The 23,126-nt window shown below is 36.3% G+C and overlaps 1 protein-coding gene across 1 annotated transcript in view; it reads right to left on the minus strand.

The window, feature by feature from the left end:
* The window catches only part of LOC150104152 (uncharacterized), an 84,181-nt gene that overhangs the window by 40,877 nt on the left and 20,178 nt on the right, over positions 1-23,126 (minus strand). The window contains exons 2-3 of the mRNA XM_090397297.1: positions 21,735-21,831; positions 7,075-7,160 (exon numbers count right to left, since the gene is read on the minus strand). Coding sequence (XP_090253423.1) covers positions 7,075-7,160; positions 21,735-21,831 — 183 coding nt within the window. The remainder of the gene's footprint in view (positions 1-7,074; positions 7,161-21,734; positions 21,832-23,126) is intronic.

The raw sequence follows: 23,126 nt of genomic DNA on the forward strand, positions 1-23,126 counted from the left end.
TTTATGGCTGAGTTTGTTACTGGGCTTTTTTTCTTCAAAGACATCTATCAAACCAGACCCGTCACCAACCATGCAGGACACGCACGGCTGCACATTATCGGGACACATTAAGCAGTTTGTCATCCTACAACTGCAGCAAAGAGGATGCCTGAATATAAGAGTAGTGATGCATGAAAGAGCACCTCCTCACATAGGACATGAAGTTCAACATTTATTGCATCAACACTTCGGATAGAGGAATCAGTTCCTCATTTTCTATGAAATGCCACTGCATTCACCAGACTTTAATCCGTGTGACTTTTGGCTTTGAACGAGTTACCTCAAAAACATGGTATATTAAGGCAAAGTTCTTTGCACATCATATGTGAAACTTTTTTTCCAGATCAATTGCATTTTGCTGTAGACAATAATGTATGGTGGTATCAACTATTGGTTCTGCACAAAGATCAATACATTGAACATTGCAACTCCAATTAACATCTGGATCTCTTTGACAGCTCCTTATTTATGAAAGAGCATTATTTTATGAAAGGAGCAAAACAAACACCATCGTATAACTTCATTTGTCACTGACTGAATCATTCACAATCACATACCATCTGGTTCACATTAATGTCATTTTTTCACACACACACACAGTACCATATTTTCCCTTTCGGTCATTTTTGAACATTTTTTTTTTTTTAAATCAAAATCTCTTCCCCATGATCTGGTTAGAATACTCAAGTTTGATGGTATTTCATCTACTGGTTCTCTCTCTACAGATTGCTGTCAACAGGGGTACTTTAATTTGAAACACTGTATATGAGAGATGTTTTGAAAGTAATGACTCTGTTGCAATGGATACCTACCCAAAACAGATATGTTAGTGTAATAACAAAACAAAGCAATTTGAAGTCTTCACTTTATTTTCATATGCTATTTCTCAATATATAACCTTCTACCCTTTTAATACATTTTCTCCACCAAGTAACAAATTTTCAAAGCCATTATAGAAAAACTCATGTTGTTTTGAGAGCCATTTTCTAACTTCTACTTTAACCTGGTTGTCGTTTTCGAAATGAGATGAGATGTGTATTCAGCTTAGAACATATGCAGAAGTGGAGGCAAATCCAAATGCACATCCCTCTTTACAGCACAAACAGTTCAAATGTAAGAAAATGGGTCCAAAAACAACCTGAAAAACGTTATGGGTTTGAAAAACTTATGAAATGGAGAAAACATATTGAAAGGGGGTGACATTATGTTGTAGGAAAATGTATGAAAAGAGACTTCAAAGAATCTTTTATTATTATTATTTTATTTTATTATTTCACTACAATCTTTTGGATAGAAAACTATTACTATGGAGAAATTACCTATATATATATATATATATATATATTTACAGAGTAATTGACTCGTTAAATGGCATGTTTATAATTATTTACTGACTTAAACACTGAGAAAAAATACAACAGATTTAATAAGGTTCACTACTAGTTTCATCGGAAATGCCAACACCATCAGATGAATACAGTATCATGGAGAAAACAATCTAAAAAATATATTGCACTTTAGACAAAAACAGAGTTTAGAATAAGTAGTACTTGCGTTTGAAATTGAGTCCAAGCATTAGTTCTGGCGTGAAACACTGTGCGTGTGAATGATATCATGAGTGCTCCAAAACTGGATTACAGCGCTATGTGAATCGGGCTGGCTGTAACTGAGATTGCTGTTTAGATGGGTAGGGTCGAGAGCTATTTCTTTGGATTCCAAGATACATCTTTCTAAATCCTGAAGAAATTTAATGTTAAAACATATTTCGCCACCTTTCCAAAACCTCCGATCTTACCTCAGTCAACCTAAAGTAAAACACAACCTTCTTCGGTTCCCAGGAGTATACAAAATCATTTGCAGTTGCGGCAAACCATATTATGGCAAGACAGAAAAGTCCATCTCTCTCCACATATAAGAAATGTCACTTTGGTGTTCTTCTAACAGAGTGCGTGTTAGAATCCTATCCAGCCACGTTTTATTCTCGGCCAATACCAATGTTGAAGGACAATAACATCAAATACACTGGAACTCAACTTCAAACATCCATAAATGCTGCGATGATTTAGAAAGATGCATCTTGGAATCCAAAAAAATAGCTTTCAAACCTACCCCCTAAACAGCAATCTCAGTTACAGCCTGTCTGATTCACATAGCGCTGTAATCCAGTTTTGGCGAACTCATAATATCATTCACATGCACAGTGCTTCACGCCAGAAATAATGCTCAGCCTCAATTTCAAACACAACTACTACTTAATAAATTAAAGACTTAATTCAGTATGTTAGTCAAGTAAATAACTGTTTAATATCCGACATGTTTCACTGACTAATATCTGTCAGCATTTTCAGGGATACACTGGTAAGCAATGGAAAGTAACAAAAAACTAGGAAACTAACCGACAATTCTGAAAGTTATATAAAGTTATTACTGTGCATGATACAATATGTGTGTTGCAAGCACGTTTTATTTGTTGAGATATTTATTGTAATTTTCATGAAAGTTCATTTCTTTTTGGTTAAATGATCTAATTAGAGTTTTCCATATATCTGGTAGGATTAAGCCTTCATTCTTATTTAAGTTACCTGTTGAACGGGCGACTGTAGCAGCTTCTTTGAATGTTCTGGAATGGTAGTTCTCTTCTATGTAGGGCATATGACTCATATCCCATTCAATATTATGGTTGGTAGAGGCGAAGTGGGAAGAAAGGTCCGATATATCTTGTCTGTTATTCATTACATAGCCTATGTGTTCTTTCTTTCTTGTTTCAAAACTTCTAGATGTCTGTCTGATGTAATTGATGTCGCAGGGTATACTGTAAACTGCAGAGTATTTGTAGAAAGGATGGCTATCTTTCGGTGATCTTATAAACTTTTGAATAGTCTCAATAGGTTTGAAGGTTACTCTGATATTATATGGTTTTAGAAGAAGAGCTAATTTTTTGGATATGGTACTAACAAATGGAATTGTTATAGAGCTGATGTATTGGGTTTCATCTCGTTGTCTTTGTGGTATGTCATTAAAGAGACTCTTGTAGGATAGCCATTTAGGGATAGATCTCTGGATATTTTCATTAATTCCTCTTGTAAGTCACCAGGGTCTGTGGTATACTGTATAGCTATTTTTTTAAGCATATGGATAATGCTGAGTTTCTGCAATATGTGGTAAGACGAGTCGAAAAGGAGGTAGCGTCCAGTGTTGGTAGGTATTTTATATACCGAAAGGTTGATGCTATTGTCAGTTTGTTTCTTAATAAGGACATCTAGGAATGGAAGTTTATTATCTTTTTCTAGTTCCAATGTGAACTTGATAGTGTTGTGGAAGCAATTAATTTTGTTTAGATAATCCATTAATTCTTCTTTTTTGTGATTCCAAATGATGAAGATGTCAACATACCTAAACCATGTGGTTGGTTTAGGGGTAATTTGGGATAAAATCTGAGTTTCCAAATTTTCTAAGAATAGGTCGGCACAAGAAGGAGAGAGAGAAAGGACTACCCATTGCTAATCCAGTAAGTTGTTTGTAGTAGGTTTTTTGCCATGTAAAATAATCTGAAGTTAAACAATGCTTGAACAACTTGGTGATGTTTGGTGGGAACAAGTTTTCTAAGATGTCGATGACTTCTGAAACTGGAATATTTGTGAATAGAGATGTGACATCCAAGCTAGCCATAATATCATCTTCAGAGATACGGGTGTTTTTTAATTTCTCCAAGAAATGTTGGGAGTTCTTGATATAAGAATCCGTGTTGTGAATGTGTTCTTGTAATATTTTGGGTAGATATTTTGATAGTTTAAGTAGGGGAATGGATACCATCTACTATTGGACATAATGGTGTACCTTCTTTATGGATTTTGGGAGCACCATATAGTCTTGGAGTTAACGGACGCATAGATTTTAGTTTTTTGATTAAGTCAACAGGCCAGTTGGTCATATCACGTAATAGTTCATTGGTATCAAGATGGTTTTTGTGAGTAGGATCTGTGTTAAGAACATCATAGACAGATGTGTCTGATAATAGATTATTGATCTTTTCTTCATATTCCTTAGTATTTAAGATGACAGTGTTGTTGCCCTTGTCTGCTCTCAGTATAATGATTTCTTTGTTGTTCTTTAATTTGAGTAGTACTTTTCTTTCCATAGTGCTAGAGTTGGTGTGAGAATATCTAGAGGGAGCGGAGATGATTAAGCTGCTTTTTAATCGTAGGTCATTGGCTATTGTGTGTGGAAATAATGAGAAAACTTTCTCTAAGTTGTTGCAGATAAAGTCCATTTTTGGAATAGTAGTTGGTTTTAAGGCGAAATTGAATCATCCTTTTTTGAGAATAGAAATCTCTGGTTTTGTTAAGATGTGATTAGATTGGTTCACAATGACTTGGTTGTCTGGTAGGGAAGGTTTAGTGTTGATGTGATTATCATATAGTGTGTTAAATTTTTTAATTTGTCTTTTTACTTTGATTGAAAGTTTTTGTATAACTTTTGTGAATCATGTTGTCCAAAAGTTGCCAAGTTTCCTCATCTAGGATATTAGAAACGCCTCTGAATAAGTCATAGCATTGAGAGTCTATTTGGTTGAGTATGAATCTCGAATGACAAATTCTTTCTTTAAGTAGAGCAAATGCTGTATTGTGGTAAATGATATTAGCTTTTTTTGACTTAAAAAGTTGTTTTTGGCAAAGAAATTTTGCGATAACGTTGTTGTCATGACAGCTTTTTAAGAATGTCAAATGGTTCAAATACCTAGCCTTTTTACTTTTTAAACTTTCAAGATTGCATACCTTTCGTTTTGTGATTTCGTCGATTCTATTCATATTATGACATTTTTTCTTGACCACTACTATTAATAAATTAAAGACTTAATTTGGTATGTTAGTCAAGTAATAATTGTTTAATATCCAACATGTTTCACTGACTAATATCTGTCAGCATTTTCAGGGATACACCACTGGTAAGCAATGGAAATTAACAAAAAACTAGGAAACTAACTGACAATTCTAAAAATTATATAAAGTTATCAGTGTGCGTGATACAATACGTATGTTGCAAGTACAACATTTTATTTGTTGAGATATTCATTGTAATTTTCATGAAAATTCATTTCTTTTTGGTTAAATGATCTAATTAGAGTTTTCCATATATCTGGTAGGATTAGGCCTTGATTCTTATTTAAGTTGATGTTGTTAACTCCAAGACTATATGGTGTTCCCAAAATCCATAAACAAGGTACAGCACTACATCCAATAGTAGATGGTATCCATTCCCCTACTTACAAACTATCAAAATATCTAGCCAAAATGTTACAAGAACACATTCACAACATGGATTCTAATATCAAGAACTCCCAACATTTCTTAGAGAAATAAAAAACACCCATATCTCTAAAGATGATATTATGGCTAGCCTGGATGTCACATCTCTATTCACAAATATTCCAGTTTCAGAAGTCATCGACATCTTAGAAAACTTGTTCCCACCAAACATCACCAAGTTGTTCAAGCATTGTTTAACTTCAAATTATTTTACATGGCAAAAAACCTACTACAAACAACTTACTGGATTAGCCATGGGTAGCCCTCTCTCTCTCCTTCTTGTGCCGACCTATTCTTAGAAAATTTGGAAACTCAAATTTTATCCCAAATTACCCCTAAACCAACCACATGGTTTAGGTATGTTGACATCTTCATCATTTGAAATCACAAAAAAGAAGAATTAATGGATTATCTAAACAAAATTAATTGCTTCCACAACACTATCAAGTTCACATTGGAACTAGAAAAAGATAATAAACTTCCATTCCTAGATGTCCTTATTAAGAAACAAACTGACAATAGCATCAACCTGTCGGTATATAAAATACCTACCAACACTGGACGCTACCTCCTTTTCGACTCGTCTCACCACATATTGCAGAAACTCAGCATTATCCATATGCTTAAAAAAATAGCTATACAGTGTACCACAGACCCTGGTGACTTACAAGAGGAATTAATGAAAATATCCAGAGATCTATCCCTAAATGGCTATCCTACAAGATTCTCTTTAATGACATACCACAAAGACAACGAGATGAAACCCAATACATCAGCTCTATAACAATTCCATTTGTTAGTACCATATCCAAAAAATTAGCTCTTCTTCTAAAACCATATAATATCAGAGTAACCTTCAAACCTATTGAGACTATTCAAAAGTTTATAAGATCACCGAAAGATAGCCATCCTTTCTACAAATACTCTGCAGTTTACAGTATACCCTGCGACATCAATTACATCAGACAGACATCTAGAAGTTTTGAAACAAGAAAGAAAGAACACATAGGCTATGTAATGAATAACAGACAAGATATATCGGGCCTTTCTTCCCACTTCGCCTCTACCAACCATAATATTGAATGGGATATGAGTCATATGCCCTACATAGAAGAGAACTACCATTCCAGAACATTCAAAGAAGCTGCTACAGTCGCCCGTTCAACAGGTAACTTAAATAAGAATGAAGGCTTAATCCTACCAGATATATGGAAAACTCTAATTAGATCATTTAACCAAAAAGAAATGAACTTTCATGAAAATTACAATAAATATCTCAACAAATAAAACGTTGTACTTGCGACACGCGTATTGTATCACGCACAGTGATGACTATATATAATTTTTAGAATTGTCAGTTAGTTTCCTAGTTTTTTGTTACTTTCCATTGCTTACCAGTGTATCCCTGAAAATGCTGACAGATATTAGTCAGTGAAACATGTCAGATATTAAACAATTATTTACGTGACTAACATATCGAATTAAGTCTTTAATTTATTAATGCTAGTGGTCAAGAAAAAAGGTCATAACAACTACTACTTGTTCTAAACTCCGTTTTTGTCTAAAGTACAATATATTTTTTAAGATGTTGTTTTCTCTCTCTCGTTCACACACACATATTATATTTTGTTACTGTTCTAATCAAAAACAATGCTTTCTCTTGCACAAAAAAGTATGGTATTATTAGTTAAAAATTCATATAATCCTTTTTCAAACCTGTTTACATTACCTTGGCTATTCCATACATTAACAAAGCAGTTGCACCACAGAACAAGACACTAAACAAAATGACAAAAATGGAAACTGCTTGTGATCCTAAAAAAAATAGAATAAAATAAAAATCAAACTATAATAAAAACACTTTTTATAACTGATAGAAAAATCTACACTAAATCATTATTATTATTATTATACAATTATTATATCTCTCCTAATCACTGACTTGTATACAAATTCAGTTATTGCCTATTAGAGAAATAGATTAGGGAAGAAAAGTGCAAAGAGAGTTGTGGCAAGGGCGAAGGTAGTTGAAGAGGTTTATGAAGTACTGGAGAGAAATGGTGATGAAGCTAAGTTGTTGAGAATAGCAAAAGCTAGAGATAAGGCCTCGAAAGACAACATCAGTTAAGCAGATAAAGGATGCCACAGGAGTTGTACTACAAGAGGAGGACAAAATCAGAGGAAGATGGGAAGAATATTTTCGTAAACTACTAAATGAGGAGAATCCAAGAGAGAGGTGTGAGGATGGAGAGACAAACAAAGGATCAGTGCAGGATATACGCAGAGAGGAAGTGTATTGGGCACTGAGAAAAACAAAGAATAGAAAGGCTGTGTGGGCGGACCAGATACCTGGAGAAGTGTGGAGAAGCTTGGACAGTGAGGGCGTAGACATGTTATGGGATCAGATGAGGAAAATAGCCCAACAGGAAAAGATACCAGAGGAATGGAGGAAAAGCATTCTCGTCCCAATCTACAAAGGAAAAGGAGATGTTCAAGATTGTGGCAACTATAAAGGGATCAAGCTGATGTCACATACGTTGAAGATATGGGAGAGAGTAATTGAAGGAAGGATACAGTGGGAAACAAAAATTGGTGAGGAGCAGTTTGGATTTATGCCAGGAAGAAGGACAACGGATGCAATATTTGTGCTAAGGCGATTGATGGAGAAATATAGGGAGGTGCAGGCAGAGCTACATATGGTGTTTATAGACCTGGAAAAGGCGTACGACAGAGGAGTCAGACAAGAGGTATGGAGGTGTATTAGGAAGAAGGGGGTGTCGGAAAAGTATGTGAGGTTCGTGAAGGAGATGTACGAGGGAGCAAAAACTCAGGTCAGGTCTAGTGTTGGCATGGCAGAGGGGTTCCCCATTGTCGTAGGGCTCCATCAGGGATCAACTCTGAGCCCCTACCTCTTTGATCTGGTCATGGATGTACTAGTGAAGGACATCAAGAAGGAGGTGCCAGGGAGCATGATGTTTGCCGATGATATTGTTTTCTGCGAATCATCCCAAGAGAGAAGCTTGAAAAGACCCTGGAAGAGTGGAGAAAGGTATTGGAGGAGAGAGGCATGAAAATTAACCGGGTAAAGACCGCATATATGTCAACGGGGAGTGATGAAGATATGATCATACGACTCCAGGGTGAAAGGTTAACTTCAGGGAAGAAATTCAAGTACCTTGGGTCGGTCGTCGAGAGGAATGGTGACCTGGATGAGGAAATACAGCACTGAATAACATACGGTTGGATGAACTGGAGGAAGATGAACGGGGTCCTGTGCGACAAGAGAGTGAGTTGTAAGATGAAAGGAAAGCTGTATAAGATGGTGGTGAGGCCGGCGATGCTCCATGGCACGGAGACGTGGCCTATAACAAAGGCACAGGAGAGGAAGAGGGAGGTGGCAGAGATGCAGATGTTGAGATGGATGATGTGGTGTGATAAAGAAGGACAGGATAAGGAATGACTACATCAGAGGGACGATCGAGGTGGGACCAATCGGCAAGAAGGTACAAGAAAGCAGGCTGAGGTGGTTCGGTCATGTAGAGAGAAGGAGTGAGGCATATGTTGGTAAACAAGTGGAGCGTATGGAGGTGGAGGGAAGGAGGAAAAGAGGCAGACCCAAACTCAGATGGAGGGATAAGGTGGCAGAGGATCTTAGGGAGAAAGGATGGAGTCGGGAAGATGCCCTGGAATCTGGAAGAAGAAGATTAAAGATGTGAACGCCGACCCCGTTTAACACGGGATAAGGCATAGCAAAAGAAGAAGAAGAGAAATGCTCCAAATACTTTAATATTATTATTATTAAGTGACACCTCCAAGTAGTCCAAAGACTCATTGAGGGTGGGCACCTACTCTATAACTCTCTGTCTCCACCACTCAAATATACCGACTACAGCAAACTGCATCATCTATACCAATGCCATCTACTGTCCACCACCACTATTATTTTCACAGACAATCACAAAAATCCATGCCCACGGCAGGATTTGAACCAGCAGCCTTTTGGCTGGAGAGTAGATACTAACCACCAGGCCAGCTATAGGTTCTCAATTACCAGTAATGTGTTCACAATTATAACTGGTTTGAGTTATAATTGCAATTACAATCACAAATACCATGTTAGAAGAGAGAGAAAGCTGGCAATCTGGTTGCAGAAAACAAACCATAAGATAGAGGATTAATTAATAGCTGCAATAACAGGTCTGCCGAATCTGTTCATGGCATATGTCCCAAAGGTGGGTGATTTGAGTAGGAGGTTATACCTCTTGAATGACAGTAGCAGAATCCATGCAAGCTGACTATTCATGGATTCTTTCATCATCATCAAATACATGTCAGGAATTTGATTTGCGACTCGCGGCAAAGGTGGAGCAAGCTCCGAGCATCTGATCCAAAAATAACCAGCCCAGAACTGGGGGGAACCCCCCCCCCCCTTCGAGTTTTCAAAATTTGAGTCATCGGAATTCAAGAACCGGCCTACCAGTCCAGAACTCTGGGGTTGGGTGCCACAGGCACTGGGGGACATAGCCCCCCCCCCCTAGTTCCATATAAATTTATTCAGCTGATTTCTTACCAAAACAGTTTTACTAATTCTGTTGTCTATTTCCATATTTAATTTGCTATCTGGTGAAATTCCAGGTGGCATATTGTTTGTATGTAAAGTGGAATTATCTCTTCTGAAGGATAAGTAACTTTTTCATATTTTATTTGAGAATATTACATTAACTTAGCGTAGTTTTTGTTTTAAATGGGTGTGGGATTGACTGAGCTAGTTAGTTTGTAAGTAAATGTTGTATTTTTTTCCCCTTTAAATATGATATTGTTGGCATGGCATCAATGCATGGATGGACAATGGTTGCAAAGACCACGTTGTCAGGCGATTTGAATTTGCAGGATTTTATTCAGTGCAGCGTGTGAAATGTATTCGTCGAGAAAATTAAAGGATATGTGGAAGGAAATTGAAACTGGAGAGAGAGAGATATATAGAGAGTGTATTAAGTGTTTCAAAAGTGAATGTCTGTTAGGTGACGAGAACGTAGCAAATATTAGTAAAATGGACAGTACCAACGGTAAGGTTGAAAATGATGTTATTAATTTCGAATCTGCAGCCATAGAAATATAGGAGAACAAGATGGACATTAATAGAAAAATTGTATGCTTGAATGTTATCCATCATACGACAAAGTGAGAAATTAAAAATTATAAAAGTGGCAAGAGATTAGCAGGGCTGAAAAGAGAAAGAAGCAGGTGGTCCAAAAGAATAATAAAGAATGACCGAACAAATAAGTTAAGGAAAATATGTACACAGAATCAATGATCAGGGGAGTACTTAATGAAAGTATAACAAATCATGTTTTCCAGGTGCAAAAATTCACGATATTTACCATGCCATCTGGATTCAAAAATGGTAAGTTGAAAGAAATGATTGTCTTGGTTGGTACAAATGATTTGAAAGGTGAGAAGTAGTCTATGAGGGAGGATGTAAAGGAGTGTAAGAAGAGGCAAAACTGAAGCGTAAGAAGGTGAAAATTGTAAGTCTCCTACTATACTATGATAGAGGCAAACTGAGAGGAAGGATGCTGATAGTCAATGAATCTATACATAGATTGTGCAGAAGGAATGATGTAGAATTTGTGGATCTATGATCTGTGTTTCACGGAAAGAAGGATTTGTACAATGTTGATGGACTGCATCTAAATGGTTTTGGTGTTAAGTGTCTAGAGAGAGCTTTGTTCGCTGAGCATGCTTAAGTGCAAATTCAGGGAAACTTAAGCAACTAGGGTGGAAGCAAGTGAGTTTGTGTGAAGACACCATGAAACAAGTGGGTGTGAGAATGCAAGTGAAGCAAGTGAGGAATCTAGTCTCTCAAGCAAAAATATTGAACAGGATAGTCAATTCAGAAAGTAAAGGTGGGTGGGGACCTAAAGAGATGCTGCAGTTTCTATACACTAATGCCAGAGTATCAGGATCAAGAGGAAAGAGTTTTTAGCATTGGTTATGTGACCTCAACAATAGTTATAGGCATTAGTGAGACTTGGCTAACAGCATATGATGTAATTACAGGGATAGAATGTGAAGGGTTTAGTATTTCCAGGGAAGATAGGATGGGGGGTACTGCTGATAATAATAATAATTATTATTATTTGTCACCTCCAGGGAGTCCAAAGACTCATTGAGGGAGGGCATCTGCTCTACAACTCTGTCTCCACCATTCAAAATCCACCAACTAACTGCAACTACATCAATGCCATCTATTGCCAACCACCACCACCAGTATTTCCACAGACAATCACAAACATCCATGTCCACAGCAGGATTCGAACCCGTAGCCTTTTGGCTGGGGAGCGGATACGCTAACCACTCGGCCAGCCAGGCTGGCCAAAGGACGAAAGATCACATAGCAGGAAGGAATAGAATTTATACACATACTAAGAGATAATTACTTAAGGCAGCATGTGATGGAAGGGACTAGAATTGGGAGAGTACTGGACCTAGTCACAGGATCAGAAGAGCTATCCATAATAGCAGATGAATTGTAGCCAAAAAAGAACAGGAGATAGGCGGGAGGGTGGCTGTTCACTCGAAGCAGTCTGGTGCGATATTAAGGCCAGTAAGACAAAATATACAGTTGATTGTTGCTATAAGTCAGGGAGTTCTGTAGATGATCTGGAAGACATGCATTGCCAAATTAGTACAATGAGTATACAAGTAAAGTGATTATTATGGAGGACTTCAACTATGGATAGACTGAAAGGAAGAAAGATCACATAGCAGGAAGGAATAGAATTTATACACTTACTAAGAGATAATTACTTAAAGCAGCATGTGATGGAAGGAACTAGAGGTGGGAGAGTATTGGACCTGGTCATAGGATCAGAAGAACTATCCATAACCAAGATGACCACATTGCCTCCAATTGGTGAAAGTGACCATGCAGTCTTGACTTGGGAGATTGTAAAACATGAGGAATATTCTGTCAAGAAGGGTTATATGTGGAACTACAAGGCAGGTGATTCTGATAAGCTTAGGAAGAAGCTTAAATCTGTGCAATGGCATAAAATACTCCAGGGTACGGATGGTAGTAGTGCCTGGGATATAGTTAAGGGTCAGGAAGCAATATTAAATTGATACCTAAAGTAAGAAGGGTTAATCAGATAAGAGTTGGATGGATGATTAACATCATGAAGCACGAGTTACAGAAGAAGAAGAAAATGCTGTGGAGAGTACATAAAGAGAAAGGGAACCAGCAAACTCATGAACAGTACAAGGCTTGGGAAAGAAAGGTGACAAGCATGGAAGGAAGGCAAAATCAGATTATGAGAAGAATCTAGCAAAGCAGGTCAAAGGAAATCCCAGAGTTCTTCCGTTATGTGGAAAGGAAGAGGAAGAATGACTATGGAAGATTAACTTTAAGGAGTGATGATGGTTAAGAAGCACATAAAATAGTTGAGTTACAGAGCGACCACTTTGCAAGGGTATATCATCCTAGTGAGGTTACTGCTTTTACACTGATGTGCAAACAGAGGTAGATGAATTGGAAGTTCTTAGGATATTACATAATCTCAATGCAAATACAACCATAGGATCAGATAAGATCTCAGCTAGGGTTTTACGAGAATGTACAAGGGAACTGGCAATGTCTCTGACTAGGCTCTTTAATTTTATATCCCAGCTATGGTAGAGTTCCAAGGGAGTGGAACTCTACTATACAATTCCCTTGCATAAGGAAGGTTCTAAGACTGCAGTAGTAAATTATAGACCAATCAGTATCTCAGGCATGGCAGTAAAGTACTGGAAAAATTTGTCAAAAAGAGAATTCAAGAATGGGTAAATAAAAATATCATATTGTATGAGGGACATTGCTTTGAAGGAATGGTCATGCCTTAGTAATTTATTAACTTCTTATAATAGAGTAATAGCTGAGCTGGATGAAGGAAATGGCTACACGATTTGGTTGGATTTTGCAAAGGCATCTGACAGACTACGTGGAATTCGGTTACTCAAATTAGAACAAATGGGGATGGCCATGAACCTGGTCAAGTGGATAAAAGAGTGGCTGCTGGAGAGATATCAAAAAGTGGCATATGGAGGGGCAGAATCAAGGTGAAAACAAGTGACTAGTGGTGTGCTGCAAGGTTCAGTGCTGAGACCATTGCTGTTAATTTGTACATAAATAATATAGTAAATAACCTGAAAGGAAATATTCAGTTGTTTGCTGATGATGCAAAATTAGGTAGAGTAATAGTTAATCAAAACGGTGTGGATGCTTGCAAGACAATTTAAATAGGCTGTCAGTATAGGCAAAAGATAATAGGTATCAGTTTAATGTCGAAAAGTGTAACATTATGCATTTGGGGAAAAATAAATTACAAGCCATGTATCACTTGGCACTGTACTCCTAGAGATTTAGGGGTGGTGGTAGACAGAGTTAAAGTTTAGAGGATATATATTGCTAAAGTAGCCCATAAGATTACTTGGCTATGAAGAACATATCAACATGTAGAAATAAAAAGTTGTTATTCCTCTTTATATCAAGAGATATATCCAGATGTGGATGTATCTCTTGATACATCCACATCTGGATTACTGTGCTCAAGTCTGACCCACTAGGTTTCTTAGGGATGTGGCAGAGAGGATTCAAAGGTGAGTGACTTGTGAAATATTCCCTATGATGATAGATTGAGAGTGTGTGTGGACTGCAGAAGTTGGTTGATAGGAGAAAAAGAGGGTACATGATAGAAACATTTATGTTGCTTAAAGGGTTTTATAGGATTGATGCAGGAGAAATGTTTCAACACATGGCTAAAGAGATCAGAACATCGAGTCATCCCTGGAAGTTGAATAAAGGTGTGGTTGGTAGGGATGTGAGGACTAGTTTTTTTGCTTGGAGAGTTGTGAATAAGTGGAATGGGTTGCCAGAGTCAGTTGTGAGTGATATGTCTGTTAATGGTTAAAAGAGAGGTATGACAGATTGGGCTCCCACGATGAGTCTTCCAACTCCATGCAGGAGCCCATATAAAAATCTTCACTAAAAATTGCACCTAAATAGCTGAAATGATGTACTAGTTCTATAGGTTCACCATTCATGATATAGTTGAGGTTTTCAATGTTTCTGATTATTTTCATTATCTTTATTTATTGCTGATTTTGATACCAAATTTATTCCAAGAGTTATTCAATTTAGTCAGGGAATCTTGCAGACTTGTGCCTGATTTACTCAGAAGTATAACATCATCTTCATAAAGTAAAGAGCTGAGATTAACATCTCCAATTTTGATATCAGGCTTAATACCTTTCCTTCATAATGTGATCCACATAAATAATGAATACCAGTTGAGATAATGTGCACTCTTGTCACACATTTGTTTTAACATCAAACAATCTTCCTATACCTCTTTCAGTTTTAAATGCTGATTTAGATTAACAGTGACTATTCATTACTCAACATAATGTTCCATTTACATCATATAACTGTACATTTTGAACAGCTTTTCTCTTGGCACCTTGTCATATGCTTTTTACAGATTTACAAAACGTAAATACAAATCCTTGTTATACTCCCATCATTTTCTAACAATTTGTTTTAAAATGAAAATCTAATCCTGACAATTCTATTTGGCCTAAATCCAGCTTGTTCTTCACAAGCTTCACTTCTTCAACTGTTCTTAGCCATTTCTCAAATATATTTGCATAAATCTTATCAGGAACACTCAGTAGGGAAATACCTCTGTAATTCTCACATTATTTTATTTCCCTTTTCATAGATGGGTACTATGAGAGCTCTGCTCCAATCGTCCAGAATTCAACCATTTGACAAGCCATTCTGAGTTATGCAATGCAGCCAATGTAACTTTTATACCTCCACATTTGAGCATTTCTGGTCAAATTTCAACTACTCCAGCTGCCTTTCTACATTTTAGGTTTTTGATGACTTTTTCTACTTCAAGTATAGATATGTATTCCTGACCATTCTTGATGGGAATTTTTTACCACCATGCAGACACTGATGTTTAATTTAGCAATCTTTCAAAGTAATTACAACATCTAGAATATCTTTATCTTCAGTTTTCATGTCACCTTTATCATTTCTGATTCCTTTTATAGTACTTTAATTAAAAAAAATATGTGTGTGTACACACACACACACACACACACACACACACACACACACACACACACACACACACACACACACACACACACACACACAGCCAAAATAAAGTTAATACTTTTTAAATCTGCTAATCTTTCCTATTTCCAACAAAGATGTAGGACAATGAAGTAAAGTTTCACACATTTCTTTACAAAGACATTCTATGAGGAAACAACTTTCATGAAGGACTCTTGTCTTATCTTGTTCCAATGAACTGTATGTTTACTATCTATAGCATGCTCTGCAATTCCAGAGTGTTCAGGCTCATGGTATTTAGTATAAATATTGTGTTCTTCTTGACAAATAAAAGCCAATCTTCCTGTTTGTACAAAATAAGATAACCCACAAGGAGCAAGGTGCTTAAGGGTCAAAGCTGTATAACTGAAAGGACTCCTCCGCATAGCCTCTAAAGGAATGCAGAGAACCAACCAGGGCTTCTGACCTAATGTTCAATCCTCACTTTCTCATGGTGCACCCTGTTACCTATCTACCTGGATGCTGAACTAACGAGGATGGGATGGCAATTGGGGATTTAGCTGACCAAATTGTATTCTTATTGGCTTAAACCACAATATAAAATAATGGTACAACATGACAGAATTTCATGCAAGCTGGAACGTGGCCTTAAACAAGGACCCCTGTTGGTTTTCACCAAGGAACCAGGGCAAACAGCAAAAAGTCAGCTACTGGAACAAATCCTGAAACACAAGCCAACTCAACATCACCAAAGTTCAAGATCAGTACTATCAACATAAGAAGCCTGAATGGCAAAGAAATGGAGCTAGCTGAGGAATTATATAAGTACCAGATCGACATAATAGGGGTGACTGAAACAAAAAAGACAAAAACTGGTAAGATCTTCCTGAGCAATAAATACAAAATGTTATATTCAGGCAATGACAATCAAGGAAAAGAAGGAGTACCAATAGTATTCAGCACTAAATACGAGGCTAATCTTCTTGACTGGCAGGCAGTCTCAAGTAGAGTGATGTGGGCAAATATGAGAATGGGAACTGGACAATGAGACATTTGTGCCTATGGTCCCACAGAAGGTTGTACTAAGGTAGAAGTGGAGGAATCTTTTGAGGCATTAGAGAATGCAACTGATACAATGAAAAAGGAAAAGTTGGTCCTTGTTAAGGATCTAAATAGTAGAGTAGGAAATGATTGTCAGACATACAAAAATATTTTTTAACAAAAATTTGGAGAAAAGAGCAAAGCTAATAATAATAGCAAATACTTGTTGGATTTCTGCTCAGGACATGGACTAGTTATTATTAACACCATGTTCCAACATAAAAATGTGCACAAATTCACATGGAGAGAAGAGGAAAGGAATAAGAAATGTATCATTGACTATGTTATTGTTGATAGTGATGTTTTCTCACTGGTGCAGGACACTAGAGTGTACAGAGGATTTGAAATTGGAAGTGATCACCATTTAGTCTTGAGCAGGATAAAATTGAATTTCATACTGAAAAGAAGTACATGTAAGAAAGTTTGAAAGCGAATAAAAGATGAACAGCTCTCAGATGTGAACTGTAGACTAAAATACACAACCATTATTCAAGAAAAAATGAAAGAGTTTGAGAATAGGGACAAACCTCGGAGATTCAGTGACAAATCCTGAAGAAAACATTGATTGGCTCAGCCAGAGAAGCAAGTGGTCAGTGCCTGATTAAACCCTGTGGAGGCTCCTAGGCAGTCGAAATCTCGGGGGGGGGGGGGGCTCCCCCTCGCAAATTATCTCCTAATACATTTTTAATGTTACCAACCAACAATTTTAATAAACCAATTGTATTACACAAAACAAACATTAACAATTATTAATGTTATTAAACAAATAAACATTATGTTATTAAACAATAATTATTAAATATTATTAAACAAAGAGGAATTTTTAATAATCAATATTATTTTGATCTGTTATCATGGGGCCCCTAAATGGCGTGAGAGCCCCTAGGCCGGTGACTACTCTGCCAATTTTATAATCCAGCACTGCATGTGGCGAGGTTGTCTGAAAGGATAGAAAAATCAGAACTCTATGGTGGAGACAGGAAGTTAAAGAGGCAGTGAAGGAAAAGAAGAAAACACATCAAAATTTCCTGACAAATAAGTCAGCTTGTGCTCTTATAGAATACAGAGACAAATGTAAGAAAGCTAAACAATGTGTGAAACTAGCTAAACAAAAATCATGGGTGGTAAGAACAGAGAAAATAAATATTATGAAGGTGGCAAAATATTCTGGAGGCTGTTGAAAAAGCTCAGAAATGGAGGAAAGAGTGCTGTAAAAAGAATCAGAGATGAAGATGATAAAGGAGACATGAAAAGTGGTGAAAAAAGATATCCTTGATGTACGGAAAATTATTATTTCGAAAAATTGCTAAATGAAACAATCAGTGACAGCACAGTAGTAAAAAACACTCAACAGGCATGCAAGCAAGAATACATACCCATACTTGAAGTAGAAAAAGCCTGAAATGTGGAAAGGCAATTGGAGTAGATGATGTTCGACAAGAGATGCTCAAGTATTATTATTATTATTATTATTTGACACCTCCAGGGAGTCCATAGACTCATCGAGGGAGAACACCTGCTCTACCTCTCTCTCACCACTCAATTCACCAACTACAACTAACCACAACTACACCAATGCCATATACTGCCAACCACCATCATTAGTTTTTCCACAGACAATCACGTTTGTGATTGTCCACAGGAACATGGAAACATGCCCATGGTGGGATTCAAACCCGCAGCCTTTTGGCTGGAGAGCGGATATGCTAACCACTTGGCCAGCCATGTTGGAGTAAGTATGGAGGTATAAAAGTCTTAGAGTGGCTGTACTGCATAGTTCAAAGTCCTGGACAGAGGGACAAATACCAGATGATTGGAGTAGAGTTATCATAGTAACCAATATATATAAAAAGGGAAATAAAACTGAATGTGAGAATTACAGAGATATTTCTCTACTGAGTGTTCCTGGTAATATTCATGAAAGTATACTTGAGAAACGATTGAAAAGGATTGTGGAAAGGAAGCTTGGTGAAGAACAAGCTGGATTCAGACCAAACAGAGGCTGTCAAGATCAGATTTTCACTTTACGACAAATAGTTGAGAAATCATGGGAATATAACAAAGATCTGTATTTTTAAGTTTTGTAAATCTGGAAAAGGCATATGAAAAGGTGACAAGAGAAAAGCTATTCAAAATACTACAGTTAAATGGTGTCAATGGAGAATTATATCAAGCAATACTTAGTCTTTATTTGAGTTGTAAGTCAGCAGTTAGAATTGAAGGAAGTACAGGAAGATGGTTTTATGTTAAATTTTTATGTGTCAGAAGGATGTACATGATCCCCTCTGTTATTTATTATCCATATGGATCACATTATGAAGGAAAGTGGTATTAAACCTGATATCAAAATTGAAGATTTTGATATCCGGTTTAATCAAATATCAGATATCAGAATCTCAACTCTTTACTTTATGCAGATGATGTTATACTTCTAAATAAATCCAGTACAAGTTTGCAAGATTCCTTCAGTGACTAAATTGAATAACTGTTGTAACAGTGTTGATATGAAGGTCATAAATAACAAGACAAAGACAATGAAAATAGGCAGAAGCATGGAAAATATCAACTGCATTGTGAATGGAGAACCTATAGAACAATTAAAACATTTCAGCTACTTAGGCACGATTTTTAGTGAGAAGGATAAATTAAATATTGTAATAGACTACAGAATCAATAACGCTGGTATGGTAGGAAGTCAACTGAATAAATTTACATAGAAAGAAGAAATCAGTCAAAGAGTCATGGACAGAGAGAAATTATTTAAAATACTAAATCAGCTGTATAAAAGACAGTGTTCAAACCAATTTTACCTTATGGATCTGAAAGCTGGGTAAGAAATAAAACACTTGACCAAAGACTAGAGACCACAGATAAGAGAATCCTGAGAAAGATTACAGGTGTGAACACATGGCATCAGTGGCAATATCATTTTAAAAACGAGGATATCAGGAAAGAACTTAACATTGTTAGCATCTAGGAATATATTAGAAGAGCTAATCTCAGGTGGTATGGTCACTTGAACAGAATGGAAGAGGAAAGATTAGCAAAACAAGTGTTCTCTGCCAGGTTAGCAGGAAAAAGACCCAGAGGAAGAACAAGATATAGGTGAATTGATATATACACCTATATCAGTAAAAGGTGCCTTAGAAGACAGAAATATAAGATCTGATAATGCTGGAGTCTTGACAGGTAACAGATTGATTTGGAGGAAAATTGTAGATAGGAAGTTAGTAATGATGAAAGTATTTCATGTAGTACTATCATATCCTGTATATGTACCCTTGAGAGTATATATCAGGAATTTAATTATTATTATCATTATTCAGGCCTCCATGGAGTCAAGAGACTCATTGCAGGAGGTCCTACCTAGGAAACACAAAGTCTATCATACCACTCCTTAAACTCATTGACCATTCTTGCTCTCACCACTCTATCAGGCAGTGCATTCCATGGTTCAACCACCCTTCATGCAAAGAAACCACTCTGCAGTTCACATTTCTTCAGCCGATCCTCAAAATTAACATTGTACAGTCCTGAAACCATCTTTGTTATCCGCCTTTGTACTCTTTCCACAGTTAATTTATCCCCTTCAAATCCTAGGGACCAAATCTGAGAACAATAGTCTAAGTGTGGTCTGATCAGGGTCTTATACAATGGAATGATAACTCTTTTATCTCTGCAGGTCAGCATCCTTCTCATTATTGCTGCAATCCTCTGTGTTACCTTCACCACCTTTACAATATGTCCCCTTAATTTCAGGTTTCTATCAATCATCAAACCTAGATCTCTTGTCTCTCCTACTTCCTCCAGTACAGCTCCTCCAATAGAGTATGCAGCGTCCCATCGACGTGTTCCAAACCTCAAGACCTTACATTTTGCTGCATTAAACCGACATCCCCATTTATTTGCTCATCTCTCTAGCTTATTCAAATCCTCTTGCAGGGCTACCACATCTGCACTATTACTAATAAATTATTAATTATTGATAATAAATTATTACTAATAGTGAAAGGCAACAAAAATATTCAGTAGTTTTGAAACTATCACTATGTGTTCAGTAATACCATACACATAAGGGATAGGAATGCAAGCTATTTCTTCTGTATTGGAATAGGTAGAGATACCATAACTATTAAAAGCTTTCTTGATGAAAGAATCCTTAAAACCATTAGATATAAAGGTGGAATTAATATATTATAATTCTTTCTGTAAGAGTGTCTGAAGAACATAAATAACGAGCATGACATACAAAGTCTTAATATTTCCAGTCTTTTGACAAGGAATAGTGATGGGATTCAGTGTTTATATAATGGCCTATATGAGTCATCGTCTTCCAAACAAAAAAAAAAAAAAAAAAAAAAAAAAAATATATATATATATATAGGCTGTCATCTGGATGACAAAGAATTAGAAGAACTGGATCCTTTGATGAAGTTCATTTAATTTCACAACTGAAGATTGTGTAATGTGAGGCTTGCATGTTGAAGTCCTGCCATGGAAACCCATGTTATGAGCCTTGGTTCTAAATGTTTTCATGCAGATTCGTGTTACAGTTTATGAAATCAAAAATTCTATCTATTTTTTTATGTGAATCCCACCCACGAACAGCTATTACATATTACATATAAACCTACTACATATTAGCAGCATGGGTGGGTTAAGAGTTTACAAAATTTGAAAACTTCACTCTAGAGGTGAAATATGAATGTTTTTAATGCCACTTCAGGCCTCATATAAAAAATATAGTAGACACATACCAGAAAATAAAATTCATCTACTACCGAAATATAATTATTAATACATATTTTATCATTTTTAAAAAATTAGTCTTTTCAATGTTTAATGATACAACTAATTACATGCAACCAGCAAGTAATTAATGATACCATTGTACTTTGCTATTCTTATTTACTAGTTAATACAGAAATTCCATGTACGAAAATGCATTTAATGTTAGATTTCATTTTATCTCTTTAAATTAAAAATCAGATATTTGATTTTCAAAGAGAAATAAATAAATAAAAACAAGTATTGCCTAATGTTTTATTTATCAATTGAGAACTCTTAGAACCTCAAAGATTACCTAACCATGTTATTGATTTTTTTTTTTTTTTTTTTTTTTTTTTTTTTTTTTTAATAAATGAATACAATAAAATACATACCAGTTTTTCCAAGTTCAAAATATGCTCCAAAAAATTCACGGCAACCTCCAAATATTAAAATATATAATCCATAGAAGAGAATAAATATATGCAATACCTAAAATTAAGCAAACAAATGAGACAGTTTTACAGAATATAAGACAAAGTAATAGCATTTACTTATTTAAGTGGCTGGAAACATTCTTCAATAAAATAAACTCATGCTAGTAACTAAATGTTACAACAATATCAAGACAAACTCTCTATGGTCAAATTTTGAAACTTTCCAATTTTCATTTTATATGGCTAAAAAAAAAGATGAAGGATCTTTAATATCCTCATTATTTTGAAGCAATATCACTTCATTTTGGTGTTTTCTATCACTTAATCCTATTTAATAAAGTAGCACAGTTAGCTGACTATTAAATCCCTTAAGTTTTAAAAGGTAAACCAACAACCTGCAATTATTTCTGCAAATCGATATTCAAAAAATGTTGGTGTTAATATTGTTTTAGAAATATGCTAGCCTTTTATGATAAAGTTACAACAGCATTAGATGAGGGAAAAGCTTATACTGCCATTTTCCTAGACTTAGCAAAGGCATTTGACAGGGTGCCACATGATAAACTGATATTCAAGTTGCAGCACATGGGTCTGGATGTCAGATTGGTCAACTGATTCAGGATTGGCTGTCCAATAGGTATCAGCAAGTTGTGTATGGTGGGACAGTTTCAAGGAGGCAGAGGGTTACAAGTTGGGTCCCACAGGCCTCAGTACTGGGACTTATATTGTTTAACCTTTATATCAATGACATTTTCAGTGGATTGCAGGGAGATATTCAGTTGTTTGCAGATGATGCGAAGCTGGGAAGGATTACTAGTAATAGTGCAGATGTGGTAGTCCTGCAAGAGGATTTGAATAAGCTAGATAGATGGGCAAATGAATGGGGATTTCAGTTTAATGCAGCAAAATGTAAGGTCTTGAGGTTTGGGACACATCGATGGGACGCTGCATACTCTATGAGAAAAGTTAAACTGGAGGAAGTAGGAGAGACAAGAGATCTGGGTTTGATGATTGATAGAAACCTGAAATTTAGGGGACATATTGTAAAGGTGAAGGTAACACAGAGGATTGCTGCAATAATGAGAAGGACACTGACCTGCAGAGATAAAATGGTTATCATTCTGTTGTGTAAGACCCTGATCAGACGACACTTAGACTATTGTTCTCAGATTTGGTCCCTAGGATTTGAAGGGGATAAATTAACTGTGGAAAGAGTACAAAGGCGGATAACAAAGATGGTTTCAGGACTGTACAATGTTAATTTTGAGGATCGGCTGAGGGAGTGTGCACTGCAGAGTTTGGTGGATAGAAGGAGGAGGGGTGATATGATTGAGACTTTTAAACTGTTGA

The sequence above is a fragment of the Typopeltis vanoorti genome, chromosome 8 (assembly GCF_054136105.1).
Source record: "Typopeltis vanoorti isolate ZY-2024b chromosome 8, IOZ_Tvanoo_1.0, whole genome shotgun sequence".
NCBI classification, from domain to species: Eukaryota; Metazoa; Arthropoda; class Arachnida; order Uropygi; family Thelyphonidae; genus Typopeltis; species Typopeltis vanoorti.